The 19,668-nt window shown below is 54.1% G+C and overlaps 1 protein-coding gene across 1 annotated transcript; it reads left to right on the forward strand.

Annotated features, from left to right (window-relative positions):
* The first annotated feature begins 8,362 nt into the window (after window positions 1-8,362).
* Window positions 8,363-19,266, forward strand: LOC139240435 (fish-egg lectin-like). Its single transcript, XM_070868959.1, has 4 exons — window positions 8,363-8,420; window positions 12,277-12,504; window positions 16,132-16,474; window positions 19,109-19,266. Exons 1-4 carry the CDS (start codon window positions 8,372-8,374, stop codon window positions 19,263-19,265), a joined length of 777 nt encoding a protein of 258 aa, XP_070725060.1. The 5' UTR covers window positions 8,363-8,371; the 3' UTR covers window position 19,266.
* Window positions 19,267-19,668: the final 402 nt, after the last annotated feature.

The following is a 19,668-nucleotide window of genomic DNA, read 5'->3' on the forward strand; positions in this document are numbered from 1 at the left end:
TCGTAACGATGACACAGGAGCAGCTCAAACCGAAAGAGAGCCAGGCGCCCACAAGGGGGCCTCCTCCACAAACTGCTCTCTGCGGACACCATGGTCACCCTGCAGAAGGCAATTAGCGTGAGCCAGGCCTTTCATGATCTCGGCCTGCGTTTCCAAGCGGATGGCCCCGTGTGGCGGATGGCTCGCCCCCCAGGACTCAAACCCGGCAAGCACTGTGAACCGACTGCCGCCTTTTGAGGGGCAAGGCCGCTGCAAGCGGTCTCTCTCAGGGTAGAGAGAACAGAACCCCGCGTCCCGCAACCCTGAGTCCGCCACATGGGGCCAACTGGCCAGCCCCATGCTGGCGCTGTGGAGGGAATCACAGGGCCCACCCCAGTGCCGCTACAAAGACCATACTTGCAAAGGCTGCAACACGAAGGGCCACCTCCAGCGAGTGTGCGAGAGAAATGTTACTCACCGAGTGGATGAGGAAGGAGTTGGCCGATTACTGGGACTCTGGCGACGGTGAAGCGAGAGTCCGAGAGGCAGCTCGGCCCCAGGAAGAGGTGGACGGAGCGTTTACCTGCTCCACCGAGAAATCCCCGCTGAAAACGGACCGTCGAAATCAACGGCGCTCCAGTCTCAGTGGAGGTGGACACAGGGGCGAGCCAGTGGCTGATGAATCAGGCGGCCTTCGAGAAACTCTGGGACAACCCAGAGTTTCACATGGGATTGGGGGCAGTGTGCTGACGTGGATTGAGAACTGCTTGTCAGACAGGAAGCAAAGAGTAGGAGTAAATGGGTACTTTTCAGAATGGCAGGCAGTGACTAGTGGGGTACTGCAAGGTTCTGTGCTGGGGCCCCAGCTGTTTTACACTGTACATTAATGATTTAGACGAGGGGATTAAATGTAGTATCTCCAAATTTGCGGATGACACTAAGTTGGGTGGCAGTGTGAGCTGCGAGGAGGATGCTATGAGGCTGCAGAGTGACTTGGATAGGTTAGGTGAGTGGGCAAATGCATGGCAGATGAAGTATAATGTGGATAAATGTGAGGTTATCCACTTTGGTGGTAAAAACAGAGAGACAGACTATTATCTGAATGGTGACAGATTAGGAAAAGGGGAGGTGCAACGAGACCTGGGTGTCACGGTACATCAGTCATTGAAGGTTGGCATGCAGGTACAGCAGGCGGTTAAGAAAGCAAATGGCATGTTGGCCTTCATAGCGAGGGGATTTGAGTACAGGGGCAGGGAGGTGTTGCTACAGTTGTGCAGGGCCTTGGTGAGGCCACACCTGGAGTATTGTGTACAGTTTTGGTCTCCTAACCTGAGGAAGGACATTCTTGCTATTGAGGGAGTGCAGCGAAGGTTCACCAGACTGATTCCCGGGATGGCGGGACTGACCTATGAAGAAAGACTGGATCAACTGGGCTTGTATTCACTGGAGTTCAGAAGAATGAGAGGGGACCTCATAGAAACGTTTAAAATTCTGACGGGTTTAGACAGGTTGGATGCAGGAAGAATGTTCCCAATGTTGGGAAAGTCCAGAACCAGGGGACACAGTCTAAGGATAAAGGGGTGAGCCATTTAGGACCGAGATGAGGAGAAACTTCTTCACCCAGAGAGTGGTGAACCTGTGGAATTCTCTATCACAGAAAGTTGTTGAGGCCAATTCACTAAATACATTCAAAAAGGAGTTAGATGTAGTCCTTACTACTCGGGGGATCAAGGGGTATGGTGAGAAAGCAGGAATGGGGTACTGAGGTGAATGATCAGCCATGAACTCATTGAATGGTGGTGCAGGCTCGAAGGGCCGAATGGCCTACTCCTGCACCTATTTTCTATGTTTCTATGTTTCTAACCCAATCGAGCGACCTAAAATGCTCCCGATCCCGGTGGAGCTGCTCACCAACACAAATGACACCACCCTGGTTGTCGGATGTCCAGGTGTCCCACGATGGCGCGATGCACAAGTCACCTTTGTGGATCGTTGCTGGCGAGGGTCCAACGCTGTTCGGAAGAAGATGGATGAAACCGATCCGTTGGAGCTGGGAAAGCCTCCAGGCCCCGGCGATCGACGGCCCACGCGGCCCCGAAGTTGGATCCCGCACGACGCCCGAGAAACCCAGCCGCCCAACCCGAACTGCGTGGCGACGACCCGGACCGCCCGACCCAACGGCGAGATGATCCAACCCCGAACGACCCGACCTCACCTTCCGGGCTCCAGTGGCAGGACTCCGGAGGGAGAAGATCAGGGCAGAAGGTAACCTCCCGGCTTCCGTGGCAGAACCTGGGGGAGATAAGGATCACCGCGGCCCAGCTCGTGGAGAGAGAGAAGATGGCGCCCGCACCACGAGGTGAAAAGCGCCTGAAGTCAAGATGGCGGCGGCCAGACCGCGAGGGGCAGCGATGAGGGGGCAACACGTGAGGCCGAGCGGCGAATTGGATTTGGGTAAAGATTGCAAGGGCCCTCTTAAAGGGGACCGGCAACCCATCACAATTAAAGGGACAGTTACACTCTTTGTACGACGATGTCGGTAATACACATGTAAGCGATGTAATTGACAAATTCAAGTATGTAAATGTAACGAACCGTGTTGAGTCGGGCGATTGCAGTTGGAACCAATGTATCGTGACTGTAATGATGAAATGATGTGCGATGCCAAGTTCTACCTGTACGACGACAAAGCCGAGGGCAACCTCCCGTTGGAAGCACCCAGGTCCAGCGGGCTACCCGATCGTGTAGCCTGTGCCTCCGGCACCAATGTGATGCCCCAGGGAGCGTGGCCACACACACAGAGGGAGCATACCCCACTGCAGGGCCAGCGATCAGCGGTTGGCACAGGTACCACCACCGGTACCCTGCCCCAGATTGGCTCTACCCCTCCCCCCCCCCCCCCCCGGCCACCAGGGCCAACACCGGCAGCAAGAGGCCAGCACCCTCCAGCCCTCCCGACGGGACCTGGGATGACCAGGCTCCCCACTATCGCTGAAGGGCAGCAGGGAGACCCTCAAAGGAGGACAGGGAGGCCACACATTCCTGTGGCTCTGCCCACCACTAGGCAACGGCAAAGGCCCTGAGACCCATCCCAAGGGAGGGATCCGAGCCCACCCAGCTGGCATGGGGCACAACGCCACCATCAGACAACCTGGACACGGTCCGGGCACTCTGGAACTAGCGTCCTCACCCACCTGCACCTGCACAACCCAGGGGCAAGACTGTGAGACCACGTATGTCCCTTACCTGTAAAATGTACTGGTTCCACCACTGCACAACCCAAACACTGATGTAATTGTTTTGCTCTTTCCTTCTGTACATGAATGCACACGCAGGTATCGAGCCACACACGTGGTCTATGTATGTGGGGGTGGGGGGAGAAATGGATGTATGCAGTCATGGACACATGAATCACACCCAGAACCCACTCAAACCCCCCCACTGCAACCTCCAACCGTCCACGGCTGACCATCTCCCAATGTTGTGGCAATAAGGACCTGGGGGGGTCGACAGGGAGAGAGCCGTTCCCAAGCACAGACAAGGTGCAAGGGGCCTTGGGCACTCAAGTCTCGGGCCAGAGCACCCAATGCAAAGCCCAGTGGCACAAGACTTAGGGGAGAGTGATGTGCATGTAGAATGTACCCTGTACACTCAATGTACAGTTGCTGGATGTACCTTCACACTGTATACACTACGCCTGCACCACCAAGAGGGTGCAACTGGTGAAGACCTAGGGGGTCACCTGCACACTGCAGGTAACCAGGTATAAAAGGGAGCTCGCCTTGCTGGAACCTCACCCAGGAGCCGCAATAAATGGACTAAGGTCACCACAGTTCAAGTGCAATAGCTCGCCTCGTGAAGTCATCACTGGAGTGCTTACAGACACAAGAGAGAGTAACCCAAGGGTCACTGCAGAGCCGCTTGTCCTGCACACTGCTGAGTTACAGGACAAGACACCCCTCCCCCGCAACGCTCACAGGGGTCTCGCCTGCTGAACTCATGATGAAAAGAGATCTTAAGACCAAGCTATCGCTGGTACACCCGGATTTAAATAATCATGTTGAATACAGAAGACAAAGTCAACAAGGGTACCACGATCACACAACTGTGTCACGCGAGATTTCTGTTAATGATCCTGTGTATGTGTTGAACTATGGCCAGGGTCCCAAATGGATCACTGGTACGGTCATGGCCAAGGAGGGCAACAGAGTATTCGTTATTAAGCTCAAGAATAGGCAAACTTGCAGGAAACACGTGGATCAGACAAAGCTGAGGCACACAGACAAGCCAGAACAGTGGGACGAAGAAACCATTGACGACCAACCAACCTACCAGCAGTCTTCAGAGGGCTCAAGGGTCATCAGTGAGCCAGGAATTTCCATCACGGACCTGTTCAGTAAAAATGGACTTGCAATTCCTGACGTGGCCACTGCCACCCCCAACAAGTCAGTCATCCAGCCATCAGCCACAACAGACCTCGCACACTCACCCAAGGCTGGAATCAAGCTGAGACAGTCAACCCGGGAGTGCAAAGCACCGGACCGTCTCAACCTCTGTGAAAGACTGTGATAGGATCTCAGAGGGGGTTCTTGTCATGTGTGTACATTTTGTTTGTAGCCACCAGATGGCATCATTGTTGGAGGCCACTAGCAGCATGTACATGGTGCTGCTCTGGTATAAAAGGCCAGCCATTTTCTGAGTCAGGCACTTTGGGCCATAAAGAAGCAGAGCCAAGGTTGTACCTTGCTTAGGGCAAGTATAGCACGGGGTTAGATACAGAGTAAAGCTCCCTCTACACTGTCCCATCAAACACTCCCAGGGCAGGTACAGGTACAGCATGGGGTTAGATACAGAGTAAAGCTCCCTCTACACTGTCCCATCAAACACTCCCAGGGCAGGTACAGGGGGTTAGATACAGAGTAAAGCTCCCTCTACACTGTCCCATCAAACACTCCCAGGGCAGGTACAGCACGGGGTTAGATACAGAGTAAAGCTCCCTCTACATTGTCCCATCAAACACTCCCAGGGCAGGTACAGCAAGGGGTTAGATACAGAGTAAAGCTCCCTCTACACTGTCCTGTCAAACACTCCCAGGGCAGGTACAGGTACAGCACAGGGTTAGATACAGAGTAAAGCTCCCTCTACACTGTCCCGTCAAACACTCCCAGGGCAGGTACAGGTACAGCACGGGGTTAGATACAGAGTAAAGCTCCCTCTACACTGACCCATCAAACACTCCCAGGGCAGGTACAGGGGGTTAGAGACAGAGTAAAGCTCCCTCTGCACTGTCCCATCAAACACTCCCAGGGCAGGTACAGCACGGGGTTAGATACAGAGTAAAGCTCCCTCTACACTGTCCCATCAAACACTCCCAGGGCAGGTACAGGTACAGCACAGGGTTAGGTACAGAGTAAAGCTCCCTCTACACTGTCCCATCAAACACTCCCAGGGCAGGTACAGGTACAGCACGGGGTTAGATACAGAGTAAAGCTCCCTCTACATTGTCTCATCAAACACTCCCAGGACAGGTACAGCACGGGGTTAGATATAGAGTAAAGCTCCCTCTACACTGTCCCATCAAACACTCCTGGGGCAGGTACAACACGGGGTTAGATACAGAGTAAAGCTCCCTCTACACTGTCCCATCAAACACTCCCAGGGAAGGTTCAGGTACAGGGGGTTAGATACAGAGTAAAGCTCCCTCGACACTGTCCCCATCAAACACTCTCAGGGCAGGTACAGGTACAGGGGGTTAGATACCGAGTAAAGCTCCCTCGACACTGTCCCATCAAACACTCCCAGGGCAGGTACAGGTACAGCACAGGGTTAGATACAGAGTAAAGCTCCCTCTACACTGTCCCGTCAAACACTCCCAGGGCAGGTACAGCACGGGGTTAGATACAGAGTAAAGCTCCCTCTACACTGTCCCATCAAACACTCCCAGGACAGGTACTGGTACAGGGGGTTAGATACAGAGTAAAGCTCCCTCTACACTGTCCCATCAAACACTCCCAGGGCAGGTACAGGGGGTTAGATACAGAGTAAAGCTCCCCCTACACTGTCCCATCAAACACTCCCAGGGCAGGTACAGGTACAGCACGGGGTTAGATACAGAGTAAAGCTCTCTCTACACTGTCCCATCAAACACTCCCAGGGCAGGTACAGGTACAGCACGGGGTTAGATACAGAGTAAAACTCCCTCTACACTGTCCCATCAAACACTCCCAGGGCAGGTACAGCACGGGGTTAGATACAGAGTAAAGCTCCCTCTACACTGTCCCATCAAACACTCCCAGGGCAGGTACAGCACGGGGTTAGATACAGAGTAAAGCTCCCTCTACATTGTCCCATCAAACACTCCCAGGACAGGTACAGGTACAGCACGGGGTTAGATACAGAGTAAAGCTCCCTCTACACTGTCCCATCAAACACTCCCAGGACAGGTACAGGTACAGGGGGTTAGATACAGAGTAAAGCTCCCTCTACACTGTCCCATCAAACATTCCCAGGGCAGGTACAGGGGTTAGATACAGAGTAAAGCTCCCTCTACACTGTCCCATCAAACACTCCCAGGGCAAGGTACAGTTTCGAGGGGCTGAACGGCCTCCTCCTGCTGCTGAAACGTAAGCTGACAAAGCCCGATTGGAGGTTACCGAACGTGACCTCGTGAACCGTGAGCTAATAGCGATGTCCACTTGCAGTCGAAGACACAGGCTGACCTGGTCCCCGACGTACATCGTGCGTGCGGCAGAAGTGACAGTTCCAATTGCTGGCGACTGTGTGTACAATTGTATCCACATCGCGGCCACGTCGGACAAAGCGGGATCTGTCTTTCCCGGGCCCCACCCCCCCGAACAAAGACTTTGCAGATTCTCGTCCTTGACCCAAGGTTATCGGACTCGACAAGCCGGGGACTTGCTATCCCCACGCACGGGCTGGGAGATAACCTTGGATACAGCGGACTGCACGCTGATTCCCCGATCAAGCTTATCTCCCCGCTGATTCAGCCAGAGCACACGTCCCCTTCTCAGCCATTGGTCGCCCGGCCCCGAGACTGATCTTGACGTCAGAGCGACTGCAGTTCTGCAGACGAGAAGCGAGGCGATCAGTTGGAAGCTGAGCGAGGACAAGTGGAGAAGGTTTGCAAAGGTGAGTGCCCCAAGGGTTTTTTTTTTTAACTTGCTCAGAGAGGGACGCGAGCTGAATGGGCCTCCTCCTGTTCCTGTGTAACAGGCTCGAGGGGCCGAATGGGCCTCCTCCTGTTCCTGTGTAACAGGCTCGAGGGGCTGAATGGGCCTCCTCCTGTTCCCTGTGTAACAGGCTCGAGGGGCTGAATGGGCCTCCTCCTGCTCCTGTGTATCAGGCTCGAGGGGCTGAATGGGCCTCCTCCTGTTCCTGTGTAACAGGCTCGAGGGGCTGAATGGGCCTCCTCCTGTTCCCTGTGTAACAGGCTCGAGGGGCTGAATGGGCCTCCTCCTGTTCCTGTGTAACAGGCTCGAGGGGCTGAATGGGCCTCCTCCTGTTCCTGTGTAACAGGCTCGAGGGGCTGAATGGGCCTCCTGCTCCTGTGTAACAGGCTCGAGGGGCTGAATGGGCCTCCTCCTGTTCCTGTGTAACAGGCTCGAGGGGCTGAATGGGCCTCCTCCTGTTCCTGTGTAACCAGCTCGAGGCTCTGAGGGAGCGCTGCACTGTCGGAGGGGCGGAACTGAGGGAGCGCCGCACTGTCGGAGGGGCAGTACTGAGGGAGTGCCGCACTGTCGGAGGGGCGGAACTGAGGGAGCGCCGCACTGTCGGAGGGGCAGTACTGAGAGAGTGCCGCACTGTCAGAGGGGCAGTGCTGAGGGAGTGCCGCACTGTCGGAGGGGCAGTACTGAGGGAGTGCCGCACTGTCGGAGGGGCAGTACTGAGAGAGCGCCGCACTGTCAGAGGGGCAGTACTGAGGGAATGCCGCACTGTTGGAGGTGCCATTATTCAGATGATACATTAAACCGAGGCCCCGTCTGCCCTCTTGTGTGTGGAGTGTAAAAGATCCCACGGACTCGAGTGCAAGGAACAGCAGGGGGAGTTCTCCCCGGTGTCCAAAATTTATCTCTCGGCCAAGATCACTGAAACCGACGATCCGGGTCATTATCACATCGCTGTGTGTGGGAGCTTGCTGTGCGCAAATTGCCTGCCGCGTTTCCCACAGTACAACAGTGAACACACTCCAAAAGTACTTCATTGGCTGTGATGCGCTTTGGGACGTCCTGAGGGAGTGAAAGGCGGCGTATAAATGCAAGTAATTAATTTTTTTTCTGCCAAATAGTTCTCTTGTCCTGTGACTGGATGTTTAGTGACCGGACTGTGGAAAAAATCTTGATCGTTACGTCGCTGGGAACACTGAGGGAAGGAGATGAGAGAGACCATCGTACTGCTGCTGTGCCTATTTGGAGCCAGCAATGGTCAGTGGATCGTGTGAGGATGTGCGGAACAGATCTCGCTCGCCAATCCCGCTTGCGTTCCTTGCCTGACATTCTCTCCTGTTCCCTCTCGGAGATTCCAGCTGCTCCCCTCCGCTTCTCCACCCGGAAATGTCAGCCCCACTCCCAATCCCCGTACACCCAGCACAATCCTGTTCCCGTTCCATACTGTGAGCCGTTGCTCATCAGAACATCAGAAATAGGAGCAGGAGTCGGCCATTCGGCCCCTCGAGCCTGCTCCGCCATTTAATAAGATCATGGCTGATCCGATCATGGACTCAGCTCCACTTCCCCGCCCGCTCCCCATAACCCTTCACTCCCTTATCGCTCAAAAATCTGTCTATCTCCGCCTTAAATATATTCAATGACCCAGCCCCCACAGCTCTCTGGGGCAGAGAATTCCACAGATTTACAACCCTCTGAGAGAAGAAATTCCTCCTCATCTCTGTTTTAAATGGGCGGCCCCTTATTCTAAGACCATGCCCCCTAGTTCTAGTCTCCCCCATCAGTGGAAACATCCTCTCTGCATCCACCTTGTCGAGCCCCCTCATAATCTGATACGTTTCGATAAGATCACCTCTCATTCTTCTGAACTCCAATGAGTCGAGGCCCAACCTTTCCTCATAAGTCAACCCCCTCATCCCCGGAATCAACCGAGTGAGCCTTCTCTGAACTGCCTCAGTGGGTAGTGCGCTCTCTCACCTCTGAATCAGAACGTTTGGGGGTTCGAATCCCACTCCAGGGACTTGAGCACAAAAATAGAGGCTGATGCTCCCAGTGCAGTACTGAGGGAGTGCCGCACTGTCGGAGGGGCAGTACTGAGGGAGTGCCGCACTGTCGGAGGGGCAGTACTGAGAGAGTGCCGCACTGTCGGAGGGGCAGTACTGAGGGAGCGCCGCACTGTCGGAGGGGCAGTACTGAGGGAGTGCCGCACTGTCGGAGGGGCAGTACTGAGAGAGTGCCGCACTGTCGGAGGGGCAGTACTGAGAGAGTGCCGCACTGTCGGAGGGGCAGTACTGAGGGAACACCGCGCTGTCAGAGGGGCAGTACTGAGGGAATGCCACACTGTCAGAGGGGCAGTACTGAGGGAGTGCCACACTGTCAGAGGGGCAGTACTGAGGGAGCGCCACACTGTCGGAGGGTCAGTACTGAGGGAGTGCCACACTGTCGGAGGGGCAGTACTGAGGGAGCGCCGCACTGTCGGAGGGGCAGTACTGAGGGAGCGCCACACTGTCGGAGGGGCAGTACTGAGGGAGCGCCACACTGTCAGAGGGTCAGTACTGAGGGAGCGCCGCACTGTCGGAGGGGCAGTACTGAGGGAGTGCCACACTGTTGGAAAGGCAGTACTGAGGGAGCGCCACACTGTCGGAGGGTCAGTACTGAGGGAGTGCCACACTGTCAGAGGGGCAGTGCTGAGGGAGCGCCTTACTTTCGGAGGGGCCATACTGAGGGAGCGCCTTACTTTCGGAGAGGCCGTACTGAGGGAGCGCCTTACTTTCGGAGGGGCAGTACTGAGGGAGTGCCGCACTGTCGGAGGGTCACTATTTTCGAATCCCTCCATGGCCCTCACTCCCTCCCTATCTCTGTAACCCCCTCCAGCCCCTACACCCCTCCCTATCTCTGTAACCTCCTCCAGCCCCTATACCCCTCCCTATCTCTGTAACCTCCTCCAGCCCCACAACCCCCCGAGATGTCTGCACTCCTCTAATTCTGCCCTCCTGACCATCCCTGATTATAATCGCTCCACCATCGGTGGCCGTGCCTTCTGTTGCCTGGGCCCCGAGCTCTGGAACTCCCTCCCTAAACCTCTCCGCCTCTCTCCACCTCTCTCTCCTCTTTCAAGATGCTGCTTTTGGTCACCTGCGCTAATTTCTGCTTCTGCGGCTTGGTGTCAAATTATTTTTGTGTTTTCACACTCCTGTGGAGTGCCTTGGGACGTTGTATTATGTTAAAGGTGTTAGATTTACCAGGATGTTGCACTGGAGAGGGTACAGAGGAGATTTGCCAGGATGTTGCACTGGAGAGGGTGCAGAGGAGATTTACCAGGATGTTGCACTGGAGAGGGTGCAGAGGAGATTTACCAGGATGTTGCACTGGAGAGGGTACAGAGGAGATTTGCCAGGATGTTGCACTGGAGAGGGTGCAGAGGAGATTTACCAGGATGTTGCACTGGAGAGGGTGCAGAGGAGATTTACCAGGATGTTGCACTGGAGAGGGTACAGAGGAGATTTACCAGGATGTTGCACTGGAGAGGGTACAGAGGAGATTTGCCAGGATGTTGCACTGGAGAGGGTGCAGAGGAGATTTACCAGGATGTTGCACTGGAGAGGGTGCAGAGGAGATTTACCAGGATGTTGCACTGGAGAGGGTACAGAGGAGATTTGCCAGGATGTTGCACTGGAGAGGGTGCAGAGGAGATTTACCAGGATGTTGCACTGGAGAGGGTGCAGAGGAGATTTACCAGGATGTTGCACTGGAGAGGGTACAGAGGAGATTTACCAGGATGTTGCACTGGAGAGTGTACAGAGGAGATTTACCAGGATGTTGCACTGGAGAGGGTGCAGAGGAGATTTACCAGGATGTTGCACTGGAGAGGGTGCAGAGGAGATTTACCAGGATGTTGCACTGGAGAGGGTACAGAGGAGATTTACCAGGATGTTGCACTGGAGAGTGTACAGAGGAGATTTACCAGGATGTTGCACTGGAGAGGGTACAGAGGAGATTTACCAGGATGTTGCCGGGACTGGAGAATTTTAGCGATGAGGAAAGATTGGATAGGCTGGGGTTGCTTTCTTTGGAACAGAGGAGGCTGAGGGGAGACCTGATTGAGGTGTGTAAAATGATGAGGGGCCTGGATAGAGTGGATTGGAAGGACCTGTTTCCCTTGGCAGAGGGGTCAACAACCAGGGGGCACAGATTGAAAGTAATTGGGGGGGGGGGGTTTAGAGGGGATTTGAGGGGAAATGTCTTCACCCAGAGGGTGGTGGGGGTCTGGGGTGGAACTCACGGCCTGAAAGGGTGGTAGAGGCAGAAACCCTCACCACATTTAAACAGTACCTGGATGTACACTTGAAGTGCCGTAACCTACAGGGCTACGGACCCAGAGCGGGAAAGTGGGATTAGGCTGGGTAGCTCTTGGTCGGCCGGCCACGGACACGATGGGCCGAAATGGTCCTCCTTCGTTAAGTGGTACATACTTGCTTTGGAGGCAGTTCAGAGAAGGTTCACTCGGTTGATTCCGGGGATGAGGGGGTTGACTTATGAGGAAAGGTTGAGTAGGTTGGGCCTCTACTCATTGGAATTCAGAAGAATGAGAGGCGATCTTATCGAAACGTATCAGATTATGAGGGGGCTCGACAAGATGGATGCAGAGAGGATGTTTCCACTGATGGGGGAGACTAGAACTAGGGGGCATAGTCTCAGAATAAGGGGCCGCCCATTTAAAACTGAGATGAGGAGGAATTTCTTCTCTCAGAGGGTTGTAAATCTGTGGAATTCTCTGCCCCAGAGAGCTGTGGAGGCTGGGTCAGTGAATATATTTAAGGTGGAGATAGACAGATTTTTGAGCGATAAGGGAGTGAAGGGTTATGGGGAGCGGGCGGGGAAGTGGAGCTGAGTCCATGATCGGATCAGCCATGGTCGTATTAAATGGCGGAGCAGGCTCGAGGGGCCGAATGGCCGACTCCTGCTCCTATTTCTTATGTTCTTAGGTGTCGTAATTTTCTCAGATTCTGTGCTATTCAATGACTGAACGTTAATAGCACAGCGATCCTGGTCGTGGGTGGGCGTGTGAACGGGCAAAGACCAGGGTTCACATCGCTGTGTTTTCCCTCTCCAGGCGCGAGGTGCACAGATATCGAGGGGACGCTGAAGCAGGTTGACGCTGGCAACGGCCTGGTCTTCGGGGTCAATCCCACTGGGGCCGTGTACACCAGACTGGGACAGGCCTGGGTCCGTGTGCCCGGCAACCTCAAGCACGTCACGGTGGGCCCATCCGGTGTCTGGGGCGTGGGACAACGGCTGGACATCTTCCGACTGGTGGCGGGGCAATGGTCGCCAATATTCAGTAAGTAGGTCAGCGCCCCGCGGGTGTAGAGAGAGGGAACCTCCATTTCTAGAGCGGCTTTCATCACCGCCGGCCGTCCCAAAGGCGCTACACAGCCAACGAAGTCCTTTTTGTCAAGTGTGGTAATGTGGGAACCGCGGCAGACAATGTGCGCACAGCAAGCTCCCACACACACAGCAAACCCATCACCACCAGCTCACCTGTTCATTTTTTCGGTGATTTTCCTGAGGAATAGATTAGCCGCAGGACACCAGGAAGAGCTCCCCCCTCTCCCCCATCAGCTGCCCCTCCCCCCCCCCATATTTTCTTTGAAATAGTGCCATGAGATCTTTTACATCCAACCAAGAGGCCCGCTCCCCATAACCCTTCACTCCATTATCGCTCAAAAATCTGTCCATCTCCAACGTAAATACATTCGATGACCACAGCTCTCTGGGGCAGAGAATTCCACAGATTTACAACCCTCTGAGAGAAGAAATTCCTCCTCATCTCAGTTTTAAATGGGCGGCCCCTTATTCTAAGACCATGACCCCTAGTTCTAGTCTCCCCCATCAGTGGAAACATCCTCTCTGCATCCACCTTGTCGAGCCCCCCTCATAATCTGATACGTTTCGATAAGATCACCTCTCATTCTTCTGAATTCCAATGAGTAGAGGCCCAACCTCCTCAACCTTTCCTCATAAGTCAACCCCCTCATCTCCGGAACCAACCGAGTGAACCTTGTCTGAACAGCCTCCAAAGCAAGTATATCCTTTCGTAAATATGGAAACCAAAACTGCACGCAGTACTCCAGGTGTGGCCTCACCAATACCCTGTATAACTGTAGCAAGACTTCCCTGCTTTTATACTCCATCCCCTTTGCAATAAAGGCCAAGATACCATTGGCCTTCCTGATCACTTGCTGTACCTGCATACTATCCTTTTGTGTTTCATGCACAAGTACCCCCAGGTCCCGCTGTACTGCGGCACTTTGCAATCTTCCTCCATTTAAATAATAACTTGCTCTTTGATGTTTTTCTGCCAAAGTGCATGACCTCACACTTTCCAACATTATACTCCATCTGACACATTTTTGCCCACTCACTGAGCCTGTCTGTGTCCTTTTGCAGATTTTGTGTGTCCTCCTCACACATTGCTTTTCCTCCCATCTTTGTATCGTCAGCAAACTTGGCTACGTTACACTCGGTCCCTTCTTCCAAGTCGTTAATATAGATTGTAAATAGTTGGTGTCCCAGCACTGATCCCTGCGGCACCCCACTAGTTACTGATCGCCAACCCGAGAATGACCCATTTATCCCGACTCTCTGTTTTCTGTTAGTTAGCCAATTCTCTATCCATGCTAATATATTACCCCCAACCCCGTGAACTTTTATCTTGTGCAGTAACCTTGTCAAATGCCTTCTGGAAGTCCAAATACACCACATCCACTGGTTCCCCCTTTATCCACCCTGTTCGTTAGATCCTCAAAGAATTCCAGTAAATTTGTCAAACATGACTGTACATACAACTGTACGTACCCTGTATAACTGTAGCAAGACTTCCCTGCTTTTATACTCCATCCCCCTTGCAATAAAGGCCAAGATACCATTGGCCTTCCTGATCATTTGCTGCACCTGCATACTATCCTTTTGTGTTTCATACTCAAGCACCCAGGTCCCTCTGTACTGCGGCACTTTGCAATCTTTCTCCATTTAAATAATAACTTGCTCTTTGATTTTTTTTCTGCCAAAGTACATGACCTCACACTTTCCAACATTATACTCCATCTGACAAATTTTTGCCCACTCACTGAGCCTGTCTCTGTCCTTTGCAGATTTTGTGACCTCCTCACACATTGCTTTTCCTCCCATCATCATAGACAGTCCCTCGGAGTCGAGGAAGACTTGCTTCCACTCTAAAAATGAGTTCTTAGGTGACTGAACAGTCCCAATACGGGAACCACAGTCCCTGTCACAGGTGGGACAGACAGTGGTTGAGGGAAGGGGAGGGTGGGACTGGTTTGCCGCACGCTCCTTCCGCTGCCTGCGCTTGGTTTCTGCACGCTCTCGGCGACGAGACTCGAGGTGCTCAGCGCCCTCCCGGATGCACTTCCTCCACTGAGGGCGGGACTGGTCTTTGGGCCCAGGGACTCCCAGGTGTCAGTGGGGATGTTGCACTTTATCAGGGAGGCTTTGAGGGTGGTCCCTTGTAACGTTTCCTCTGCCCACCTGGGGCTCACTTGCCGTGAAGGAGTTCCGAGTAGAGCGCTCGCTTTGGGGAGTCTCGTGTCTGGGGGGACATGCGGACAATGTGGCCCTGCCCAGCGGAGCTGGTCGAGTGTGGTCAGTGCTTCGATGCTGGGGATGTTGGCCTGGTCGAGGACGCTAACGTTGGTGCATCTGTCCTCCCAGGAGTAACGACAGCAAACTTGGCTACATTACACTCGGTCCCTTCATCCAAGTCATTACTGGTCTCCAGTCGTCTTGGTTAACCCTTGCCACTGGACCAAGACCGAGCTCGGTCAAGCCCGTGTGGTGGCTGGTGTGTAACAGCCACCCCACGTTAAAAAAATCCACCCACTGGCATCTTCCACCCTTCAGGATGTAGTTCGGGATCTGGAATATTAGGTCCTTCATTGAAACACCTGTGAACTCGTGTGGAAGCAAGTCACGCTCGTTGCGAAGGACTGCCTATGATGATGATGATAATATGGATTGTAAATAGTTGGGGCCCCAGCACTGATCCCTGCGGCACCCCACTAGTCACTGTTATTTAGATTGCTAAATGAGGGAGGGGGGAGTGTGGAGGGGTGGGGGGGAGGCGGACTATGATGATGATGATAATATGGATTGTAAATAGTTGGGGCCCCAGCACTGATCCCTGTGGCACTCCACTAGTCACTGTTATTAATATAGATTGCCATACGAGGGAGGGGGGGGCATGGGAGGTTGCAGGGGGGGGGGGGGCGATGGGGTGTGGTGACGGACTATGATGATAATGATAGTATGGATTGTAAATAGTTGGGGTCCCAGCACTGATCCCTGTGGCACCCCACTAGTTACTGTTATTAATATAGATTGCCAAATGAGGGAGGGGGGAGCATGGGAGATTGCGGGGTGGGGGGGCGATGGGGTGTGGTGACGGACTATGATGATAATGATAGTATGGATTGTAAATAGTTGGGGCCCCAGCACTGATCCCTGTGGCACTCCACTAGTCACTGTTATTAATATAGATTGCCATACGAGGGAGGTGGGGAGCATGGGAGGTTGCGGGGGGGGGGGGGGCGATGGGGTGTGGTGACGGACTATGATGACAATGATAGTATAGATTGTAAATAGTTGGGGCCCCAGCACTGATCCCTACTAGTCACTGTTATTTAGATTGCTAAATGAGGGAGGGGGGAGTGTGGAGGGGTGGGGGGGAGGCGGACTATGATGATAATGATAGCATAGATTGTAAATAGTTGGGGCCCCAGCACTGATCCCTGCGGCACCCCACTAGTCACTGTTATTAATATAGATTGCCATACGAGGGAGGTGGGGAGGGGTGCAGTGAGGGAGGTGGGGGAGCACGGGGGAGAGGGGAGGGGGGTGATGGCAGCGGGTGCTCTACGATTAACCGCCGTCGGCTGTTTTTCCTTTCCAGACGCACAGTTGGTGCAGATCGACGCGGGCGGGGCACAGTTTGTGGCCGGGGTGGACCAGTTCGGGGCCACGCTCTGCCTGGAGAAGAACGAGCTGCCCAAGGCGGTGCCCAACGGCACGGTGGCCTTCCGCAGTGTGGGCAGCCGCATGAAGTACTACTCCTGCGGCCCGCTGGGCTGCTGGGGGGTGACGCTGGCCAAGGATGTGTACTACCGTATCAACGTCACGCCAAGCGCCTGCCTGGGCACCGGCTGGAGCCGCATCTTTGGCAAGTTCCAGATGATCGAGGTGGGCACGGACGGGCGGGTCTTCGCCATCAGCGTCACCAAGCAGCTGTACATGAGGTGAGGCATCGGTGCTCGATGGGTGTGTGGGGCGGTGGGGGGGCTGCGCTAATCAGAAATGCCGCACCAATCAGAAGGGGCGCCAAGACCTCGCAGAGAACCTCAAAATGGGGCGCGTTGTGCATTGGCTTCGAAAGGAGATACTTGCTTTGGAAGCAGTTCAGAGAAGGTTCACGAGGTTGAGTGTTGGCCTTTGTTGCAAAGGGGGATGGAGTATAAAAGCAGAGAAGTCCTGCTACAACTGTGCAGGGTATTGGTGAGGCCACACCTGGAGTACTGCGTGCAGTTTTGGTCTCCGTATTTAAGGAGGGATATACTTGCATTTGAGGCAGCTCAGAGAAGGTTCACTCGGTTGAGTGTTGGCCTTTGTTGCAAAGGGAGATGGAGTATAAAAGCAGAGAAGTTCTGCTCCAGTTATACAGGGTATTGGTGAGGCCACACCTGGAGTACTGCGTGCAGTTTTGGTCTCCGTATTTAAGGAGGGATATACTTGCATTGGAGGCAGTTCAGAGAAGGTTCACTCGGTTGATTCCGGAGCTGAGGGCGTTAACACATTTTCTATTAAGAACGAGATAGCTCACAACCACCTGTCTCATTTGGTGTATTTGGATTTCCAGAAGGCATTCGATAAGGTGCCACATAAAAGGCTCCTGTACAAGATAAAATTTCACACGGTTGGGGGTAATATATTAGCATGGATAGGGGATTGGCGAACTAACAGAAAGCAGAGAGTCGGGATAAATGGGTCATTTTCCGGTTGGCAATCAGTAACTAGTGGGATGCCGCAGGGATCAGTGCTGGGTCCTCAACTATTTCCAATCTATATTAATGACTTGGATGAAGGACTGAGTGTAATGTAGCCAGGTTTGCTGATGATACAAAGATGGGTGGGAAAGCAAGTTGTGAGGAGGACACAAAAAATCTGCAAAGGAACATAGACAGGCTAAGTGAGTGGGCAAAAATTTGGCAGATGGAGTATAATGTGGGAAAGTGTGAGGTCATGCACTTTGGCAGAAAAAATAGAAAAGCAAATTATTATTTAAATGGAGAAAGATTGCAAAGTGCTGCAGTACAGCGGGACCTGGGGGTACTTGTGCATGAAACACAAAAGGATAGTATGCAGGTACAGCAAGTGATCAGGAAGGCCAATGGAATCTTGGCCTTTATTGCAAAGGGGGATGGAGTATAAAAGCAGGGAAGTCTTGCTACAGTTATACAGGGTATTGGTGAGGCCACACCTGGAGTACTGCGTGCAGTTTTGGTCTCCGTATTTAAGGAAAGATATACTTGTATTGGAGGCTGTTCAGAGAAGGTTCACTCGGTTGATTCCTCAGATGAGGGGATTGACTTATGAGGTGCACCCCTCCGACCTGCCCTCTCCCCTCCGCACAGGGTGCCCAAAGATCAGGAGTGTGGGACTGAGCGCAACCAGAAATCAAGGAGCGGAGGTGGTTACAGAGATAGGGAGGGGTGAGGGGGCTGGAGGAGGCTACAGAGATAGGGAGGGGTGTAGGGGCTGAAGGAGGTTAAGAGATAGGGAGGGGTGTAAGGGCTGGAGGAGGTTACAGAGATAGGGAGGGGTGTAGGGCTGGAGGAGGTTACAGAGATAGGGTTGGGTGTAGGGGCTGGAGGAGGTTACAGAGATAGGGAGGGGTGTAGGGGCTGGAGGAGGTTACAGAGATAGGGAGGTGTGTAGGGGCTGGAGGAGGTTACAGAGATAGGGAGGTGTGTAGGGGCTGGAGGAGGTGACAGAGATAGGGAGGGGTGCAGGGCTGGAGGAGGTTACAGAGATAGGGAGGGGTGTAAGGGCTGGAGGAGGTTACAGAGATAGGGAGGGGTGTAGGGGCTGGGGGAGGTTAAGAGATAGGGAGGGGTGTAGGGGCTGGAGGAGGTTACAGAGATAGGGAGGGTTGTAGGGGCTGGAGGAGGTTACAGAGATAGGGAGGGGTGTAGGGGCTGGAGGGGGTTACAGAGATAGGGAGGGGTGTAGGGGCTGGAGGAGGTTACAGAGTTAGGGAGGGGTGTAGGGGCTGGAGGAGGTTACAGAGATAGGGAGGGGTGTAGGGGCTGGAGGAGATTACAGAGATAGGGAGGGGTGTAGGGGCTGGAGGAGATTACAGAGATAGGGAGGGGTGTAGGGGCTGGAGGAGATTACAGAGATAGGGAGGGGTGCAGGGCTGGAGGAGGTTACAGAGATAGGGAGGGGTGTAGGGGCTGGAGGAGGTTACAGAGATAGGGAGGGGTGTAGGGGCTGGAGGAGGTTACAGAGATAGGGAGGGGTGTAGGGGCTGGAGGAGGTTACAGAGATAGGGAGGGGTGTAGGTGCTGGAGGAGGTTACAGAGATAGGGAGGGGTGCAGGGCTGGAGGAGGTTACAGAGATAGGGAGGGGTGCAGGGCTGGAGGTGGTTACAGAGATAGGGAGGGGTGCAGGGCTGGAGGTGGTTACAGAGATAGGGAGGGGTGGCAGGGTATTTGAACACGGGAACGAGAATTGAGACGTTGCTGGACCGAGATCCGATGTCGGTCAGCGAGAAACGGTGGGGGTGATGATACGAAGTTGTAACTGAGCTGAAATTTCGCCGTATCTTTTCTCCAACCACCCCAACCCTGCCTTCTCCCCTTGTCCTCCGCAGGAAAGGCATCACGAGTAATAAGCCCACTGGCTGGGGCTGGACCAAGATCCAGATCGGGAACCTGCGATTCAAGCACGCGTCCTGGGACATGGGGCTCCTGTGGCTAGTCCGGGACGATGGGAGGATTGTCCGTTGCTCGAGCCAGGACATCTACTGACTCTCAGGCTGCCCCGGAGACCATCCCACAGCAGCACGGGACCAGGAATCGCGGCCTCGGCCAGCGGCGTGGACAGTCTCGATCCGTCCGAGGGGCGAGGGGCGTGATCCCCGCACGGATTATCCCCACTCACACCCAATGCTGTCTCGTGTTTTTGTAGCTGTGAGGCGAATAAAGTGCGACCTGTTGCACTGCTGACTGCCAAGGCTGACTCATTCACGCGCTTCCGGACCGCGGAGGGTCGCACTCTGACCCTCACCCTGAACCCTGACCCTTAACCCTGAACTCTGACCCGAACCCCAACCTGAACCGCAACCCGAACCGTAACCCCGAACCCTGACCCGAACCCCAACCCCGAACCGTAACCCTGAACCCTGACCCTAACTCCAACCTGAACCGTAAC

Source organism: Pristiophorus japonicus, chromosome 31, assembly GCF_044704955.1.
Source record: "Pristiophorus japonicus isolate sPriJap1 chromosome 31, sPriJap1.hap1, whole genome shotgun sequence".
Classification (NCBI taxonomy): domain Eukaryota; kingdom Metazoa; phylum Chordata; class Chondrichthyes; family Pristiophoridae; genus Pristiophorus; species Pristiophorus japonicus.

Excerpts from the sequence above, each read along its gene's own strand:
- LOC139240435 (XM_070868959.1), top strand. The coding sequence starts at position 8,372 with ATGAGAGAGACCATCGTACTGCTGCTGTGCCTATTTGGAGCCAGCAAT. Across the intron at positions 12,505-16,131 it reads GCAATGGTCGCCAATATTCA|ACGCACAGTTGGTGCAGATC; the intron begins GTAAGTAGGTCA and ends TTTCCTTTCCAG. Across the intron at positions 16,475-19,108 it reads ACCAAGCAGCTGTACATGAG|GAAAGGCATCACGAGTAATA; the intron begins GTGAGGCATCGG and ends TGTCCTCCGCAG.